Source organism: Delphinus delphis, chromosome 1 (genome assembly GCF_949987515.2).
Source record: "Delphinus delphis chromosome 1, mDelDel1.2, whole genome shotgun sequence".
Lineage (NCBI taxonomy): Eukaryota > Metazoa > Chordata > Mammalia > Artiodactyla > Delphinidae > Delphinus > Delphinus delphis.
In genome coordinates, this window is record NC_082683.1 from 98,979,187 (window position 1) to 98,986,217 (window position 7,031).

General features: G+C 40.5%; 1 protein-coding gene across 2 annotated transcripts in view; it reads left to right on the forward strand.

Moving 5' to 3' along the window:
- The window catches only part of LRIG2 (leucine rich repeats and immunoglobulin like domains 2), a 61,121-nt gene extending 54,668 nt beyond the window's left edge, over window positions 1-6,453 (forward strand). For both annotated transcript variants that reach the window (XM_060027456.1, XM_060027462.1), the window contains one exon: window positions 4,329-6,453. In XM_060027456.1, coding sequence (XP_059883439.1) covers window positions 4,329-4,675 — 347 coding nt within the window. In that variant the 3' untranslated portion in view covers window positions 4,676-6,453. The remainder of the gene's footprint in view (window positions 1-4,328) is intronic.
- The last annotated feature ends 578 nt before the right edge of the window (window positions 6,454-7,031 follow it).

Here is a 7,031-nt window from a genome sequence, read left to right on the forward strand (position 1 = left end):
GCAAACAGTGACAGTTTTACTTCTTCTTTTCCAATTTGTATTCCTTTTATTTCTTTTTCTTCTCTGATTGCTGTGGTTAGGACTTCCAAAACTATGTTGAATAAGAGTGGTGAGAGTGGACATCCTTCTCTTGTTCCTGATCTTAGAGGAAATGCTTTCAGTTTTTCACCATTGAGAATGATGTTTGCTGTGGGTTTGTCATATATGGCCTTTATTATGTTGAGGTGGGTTCCCTCTATGCCCACTTTCTGGAGGTTTTTTATCATAATGGGTGTTGAATTTTGTCAAAAGCTTTTTTGCATCTATTGAGATGATCATATGGTTTTTATTCTTCAACTTGTTAATATGGTGTATCACATTGATTGATTTGCATATACTGAAGAATCCTTGCATCCCTGGGATAAATCCCACTTGATCATGGTGTATGATCCTTTTAATGTGTTGTTGGATTCTGTTTGCTAGTATTTTGTTGAGGATTTTTGCATCTATATTCATCAGTGATATTGGTCTGTAACTTTCTTTTTTTGTAGTATCTTTGTCTGGTTTTGGTATCAGGGTGATGGTAGCCTCATAGAATGAGTTTGGGAGTTTTCCTTCCTCTGCAGTATTTTGGAAGAGTTTGAGAAGGATGGGTATTAGCTCTTCTCTAAACGTTTGATAGAATTCACCTGTGAAACCATCTGGTCCTGGACTTTTGTTTGTTGGAAGGTTTTAATCACAGTTTCGATTTCATTACTTGTGATTGGTCTGTTCATATTTTCTATTTCTGCCTGGGTCAGTCTTGGAAGGTTATACCTTTCTAATAATTTGTCCATTTCTTCCAGGTTGTCGATTTTATTGGCATAGAGTTGCTTATAGTAGTCTCTTAGGATGCTTTGTGTTTCTGCAGTGTCGTAACTTCTCCTTTTTTGTTTTATTGATTTGAGTCCTCTCCCTGTTTTTCTTGATGTGTCTGGCTAATGGTTTATCAATTTTGTTTATCTTCTCAAAGAACCAGCTTTTAGTGTTATTGATCTTTGCTGTTGTTTTTTTGTTTCTATTTCATTTATTTCTGCTCTGATATTTATGATTTCATTCCTTCTGCTATCTTTGGGTTTTGTTTGTTCTTCTTTCTCTAGTTCCCTTAGGTGTAACATTAGATCGTTTGAGATTTTGCTTGTTTCTTGAGGTAGGCTTGTATTGCTGTAAACTTCCCTCTTAGAACTGCTTTTGCTGCATCCCATAGGTTTTGCATCGTCGTGTTTTCATTGTCATTTGTCTCTAGGTATTTTTTGATTTCCTCTTTGATTTCTTCAGTGATCTCTTGGTAATTTAGTAACGTATTGTTTAGCCTCCATGTGTTTGTGTTTTTTACGTTTTTTTCCCCTGTAATTGATTTCTAATCTCATAGTGTTGTGATCAGAAAAGATGCTTGATATGATTTCAGTTGTCTTAAATTTACTGAGGCTTGATTTGTGACCCAAGATTCCTTCTAGTATATTTTTCATTTCAGTTATTGTATTGTTCATCTCTGTTTGTTTGTTCTTTAATTCTTCTAGGTCTTTGTTAAACATTTCTTGCATCTTCTCGATCTTTGCCTCCATTCTTTTTCCAGGTCCTGGATCATGTTTACTATCATTATTCTGAATTCTTTTTCTGGAAGGTTGCCTATCTCCACTTCATTTAGTTGTTTTTCTGGGGTTTTATCTTGTTCTTTGATCTGGTCCATAGCCCTCTGCCTTTTCATCTTGTCTATCTTTCTGTGAATGTGGTTTTTCTTCCACAGGCTGCAGGATTGTAGTTGTTCTTGCTTCTGCTGTCTGTCCTCTGGTGGATGAGGCCATCTAAGAGGCTTGTGCAAGTTTTACTGATGGGAGGGACTGGTGGTGGGTAAAGCTGGCTGTTGCTCTGGTGGGCAGAGCTCAGTAAAACTTTAATCCGCTAGAGTGCTGATGGGTGGGGCTGGGTTCCCTCCCTGTTGGTTGTTTGGCCTGAGGCGACCCAACACTGGAACCTGCAGGCTCTTTGGTGGGGCTGATAGCGGACTCTGGGAGGGCTCACGCCAAGGAGTGCTTCCCAGAACTTCTGCTGCCAGTGTCCTTGTCCCTTGGTGAGCCACAGCTGCCCCCCCGCCTCTGCAGGAGAACCTCCAACACTAGCAGGTAGCTCTGGTTCAGCCTCCCTGGGGTCAGTGCTCCTTCCCCTGCGTCCTGATACGCACAGGACTTATGTGTGCCCTCCAAGAGTGGAGTCTCTTATTTCCCCCAGTCCTGTCAGAGTCCTGCAGTCAAATCCCGCTAGCCCTCGAAGTCTGTTTCTCTAGGAATTCCTCCTCCCGTTGCTGGACCCCCAGTTTCAGAAGCCTGACCTGGGGCTCAGAACCTTCACTCCAGTGGTGGACTTCAGTGGTATAAGTGTTCTCCAATTTGTGAGTCACCTACCCAGCCTTATGGGATTTGATTTTATTGTGATTGCACCCCTCCTACTGTCTCATTGTGGCTTGTCCTTTGTCTTTGGATGTCGGGTATCTTTTTTGGTGAGTTCCAGTGTCTTCCTGTCGATGATTGTTCAACAGTTAGTTGTGATTCTGGTGTTCTCGCAAGAGGGAGTGAGAGCACGTCCTTGTACTCTGCCATCTTGGTTCAGGCTCTAAAGTCTTAACAGAGGAGAAAATCTTCTGACAGAAAGGAGTAAAACACATCCTTAAACAAGGGATTGGAGAACACAGCAGAGGCTCCCAAACCAAAGTATTGTCGTAGGAAGGAGATGCTCTAGAAACTTTCTTCAGGTGTCTTTTATCCTTTTCAGGCATAGCACCCTTCAGACCATATCCCAGGGAGGTTGTATCTCCTGCTGACAGGTAGACATTCACTAAGGTTTAAAGGGCATTGATGATTCTCATCTTATATTGGAGAACATCAGAGAGATATAAAATAGTTAAGTGAACCTGGCTTCTCAACACTACTTTTCCCGACTCCACTCTTCCCATAGGGAGTGACAGAACACAGGGAAGTGAATTAAAGGGTAGAATTCGGTTTGACTCCCAGTTCCTCTTTCCAGCCTTGTGGTCACCAACAAGTTACCTAAAAGCTGAGCTTTAATCTCCTCATTTTAAAAATAAAGAAACAATATTTTATAAAGCATTTCTCTCATGACTCTTAAATATTCTTTCCACAAATCTGTGTAGTACTTCAAGTAGTATACACATGGAAGCTCTATTCCATTATTTTGGCTTTCCATGGAAAGGAGGGTATTTCTAGCTTTTTTTTTTTTTTTTTTCTTTTTGGCTATACTGTGTGGCTTGAGAGACCTTCCCTGGTCAGGATGGCCTCTAGGCGCGCAGGCTTCATTAGTTGTGGTATGCGGGCTCAGTAGTTGTGGCACATGAGCTCTAGAGCGCAGGCTCAGTAGTTGTGGCACACGGGCTTAGTTGCTCCGCAGCATGTGGGATCTTCCCAGACCAGGGCTCGAACCCGTGTCCCCTGCATTGGCAGGCAGATTCTTAACCACTGTGCCACCAGGGAAGTCCCCCTCTAGCTTTTTAAAGAATACTTAAAAGCCTCTACTTTTTGAAATTTGTAGGAAATAACACTGCTTTCTGGGTTAAACTTAATTACTTCCTGTTCTTTTCCAGTTCTAACATTCTGTTGCTTGAACATGAATAAGTAAGTCTCTATTTCTCACTTTCCTCTTTTTTTATCATTCAGTTTTCAAAGCACTTAATTGTCCAGGGAGCTCATTATTAAACTTTTACTTCTGCCAAACACACACTTGTCAGGCAGGACTCTTCACCGTCAGAGGCTTTCTCTTGGGGTCCTTTTAGCAATTAGTGTTGCTTAACCTCTTGACTTAACAAAAGTTATGTGGGCTTTTGTGAAATAAAGTCATCAAAACCCCTTGTTCTCTGCTTTAGTTTGCTTAAGCCAAACATGTGTCTTGTAGCACAGTGCCAGCCTTATCTTGGCTCCCTTGATTTGCGCATGACCTTATCCAGGCTTGTCAAAGATGGCTTAATGTACCCATGCTCAAGAGCATGGGTGCTAGAGCCAGAGGGCCTGAGTTTAAATTGCAGCTCTTCACTCAGGCAGTATGTCTTTGGGCCTTACCTGACCTCTCTGTGTTGTAGTTACTCTGTCTGTAAAATAGGGATAATAATAATACTTACCTCTTAGGGATGTTATAAGGATTAAATTAGTTAGTTCACAGAAAGACCTTGAAACTTCATCTGGTTTATAATGCAAGTTTTGAACAAATGCAGATATGATGACAACTGTTAGAGAAAACTAATAGTTGGCAAAACTGATTCCTTAACTGAAGGATGTTTGGATTCTTTCCCGTGTTGTCATTAGGTGGCACCGGCACCCGGGTTATCTGCTCAGATTGTTATGACAATGCTAACATCTACTCCCGGACCCGAGAATACTGTCCATACACCTATATTGCTGAAGAGGATGTTCTAGATCAGACACTGTCCAGCCTTATGGTCCAGATGCCCAAAGAGACTTATTTGGCACATCTTCCCCAAGATGCCACCACCCTGGAGAGCCTGGTATCAGCAGCAGATAGAGAGATGTCTGCCTTTCCCACCAACCATGAGAGGATAAATGAGAAGAAACTTTCCTCCACACAGAAGAACAGTGGTAAAGGGCACAGTGTTGTTTGTTATTTTGGTTTGTTTTCACTTTCACCTAGTTGAGTTTTCCTTCTGTCATATAGGTAGCACTCTCATTTGACAGAAGCAAACAAGTTGGTATAATGGAGTAATTAGCTACTATTAATTGACATAAACTAGAGCCAAAGATTTTTAGAGATTAGATTTAGAAAGAAGTCTGGATCTGTAGGATGAAAACAGCTTTTGTGGGAGTAACAAGATCTTACTTCTAAAGATTCAGAAGCCATGTAGAAAAAGTTTCTATAAAGACGTTTCATACAGGCACTACTTTTTTCTTCCATGTTTATTTAAATAATGGAGACTTGAAATGCTAAGGATATAATGATTTGGGCATAATTTGATGAAGATTTTCACTGAGAAGATTTAAAAATGTTTTATTTGGTTGCTGTTCTATCAGGTAAATGTTGAATGTCAGTATCACTTGGCAGGTATTTGCTTTCATCTGTGAAGTATTACAGTCAGGGCCATAACTGGGAAAGCAGTTTGGGGATAGTAGCCCAGGAAAAGAAACACATGTTATATTGTGCCGACGAGGCATTTGAAACAACCCAGTCAATAAAGCAAAGCAAAACAAAACAAAACTCTTTCTAGACCATGAAGGGCACTACTGAGCATGTCTTCCTGTCCATCCAGGCTTTTTATCCACTGTCACCCTCCTGTCCGCCTGAAATGAAAGAGCACTGGAAATAGGGTGGGGCTTTGCACCGCAGGTTTACAGTGGAAGACATTGTATAGTGGTGCTTCCAGGGATGGTTCTGGCTGGAGTGAATGAAATGACATGGACTTTTACGATGTGCTCTGTTGTTCTTAGTTAAGAGACCACCTCTAAAATTTTCTAAAGAGGGTACAGGTCAGAAAAATATCCTGTTATTGAAGTTAGTCTCTTGTCTTTAAAATTCTGTGTCCATGAAAGAAAGGCACAAACACTAAATCCATTTCCCCATGTCCTAGAAGAGATATACACGCACAGAATAACTTTAAGTAGAACTAAAAATGCAGTATCTTTCCCCAACTTTAGGGATGTCTTAATTGTTAATCTGGTCTGTAAGTGAGGAAATCAGCAAATGAGAGTGCTTCGGTGCATTGCTTGTTCCTTAGCTAGGATGCTCTAGCTCCTTGCTACTCAAAGTGTGGTCTGTCAGCATCAGCATTACCTAGGAGCTTGTTAGAAATGCAGAGCATGGGTCCCACCCCAGACCTAGTGAACCAGAGTCTATATTTTAACACAGTCTCCAGGTTATTTGTATGAATATTAAAGCTTGAGAAACCCTGCTCTAGCTTACTTTGCACATGGGTTTTATTTTTATTTCTGAGTGTTTGTTTCTAGAATGTTTGGCTAGCTTTTTCCAAAATACATCCCCATGAAGTTAGTATAACTTTCAGTAAATGTTCTCTGGGGAAAGAGCCCACCACAGAAGTAAATAATAATGAGAAATGCATATTTTTGAAGCCAAAGTATAGATAACCTGATTTAAAATACCAGCTTTTGGTTATTATTTTGTTGTTAGAGTTATTGGCTTGCTAGAAGCTGGAGGGGAATGGTTGTTTATTTTTAAAATGATTTTTTAAAATAAATGTATTTATTGTATGTATTTTATTTTTGGCTGCATTGGGTCTTTGTTGCTGCTCTCAGGCTTTCTCTAGTTGCGGCGAGCAGGGGCCACTCTTTGTTGTGTTGTGCCGGCTTCTCATTGAGGTGGCTTCTCTCGTTGCAGAGCACGGGCTGTAGGTATGCGGGCTTCGGTAGTTGTGGCACGTGGGCTCTAGAGTGCAGGCTCCGTAGTTGTGGCGCGTGGGCTTAGTTGTTCCGCGGCATGTGGGATCTTCCTGGACCAGGGCTCAAACCCATGTCCCCTCATTGGCAGGCGGATTCTTAACCACTGCGCCACCAGGGAAGCCCAAAATGATTTTTTTTAAGATAAGCATCTAATTGTTATTTAAAGATACAATGACTGCACTGAATCAATAATTTTTACTTATGTATTGTGCAACTTTCATTACTATATGGATACTAATTCTCTTTTAGTCTGCTTCCATGTGTCTAAAGAGTTTTAAGTTTTATAGCAGTAGAAACACCAGTAATAGGTGAAAGCAGATGGCACAGCATGGTTTCAGTAATTAATTGGTAAAGTTGTTGAGTAGAAGTGTTTGAAAGACCATGGTTTCAGTTTTTGTTTTGTTTTCTTTTTTTTGTTTTTGCTAAGAAAATGGCAAGTATACATTTTATCTTAACGTCCTTATTCAGGAATACTGGGTTATTTCTTATTATTTCTTTGAAGACTTGGGTAGAAGAAAATTAAGTTTTAGAAAATTAATTTTATACTTCCATTCACCACTGATAATTATTACTGTCTCTCGTTCTCAGAACCCTTGCAGCGGC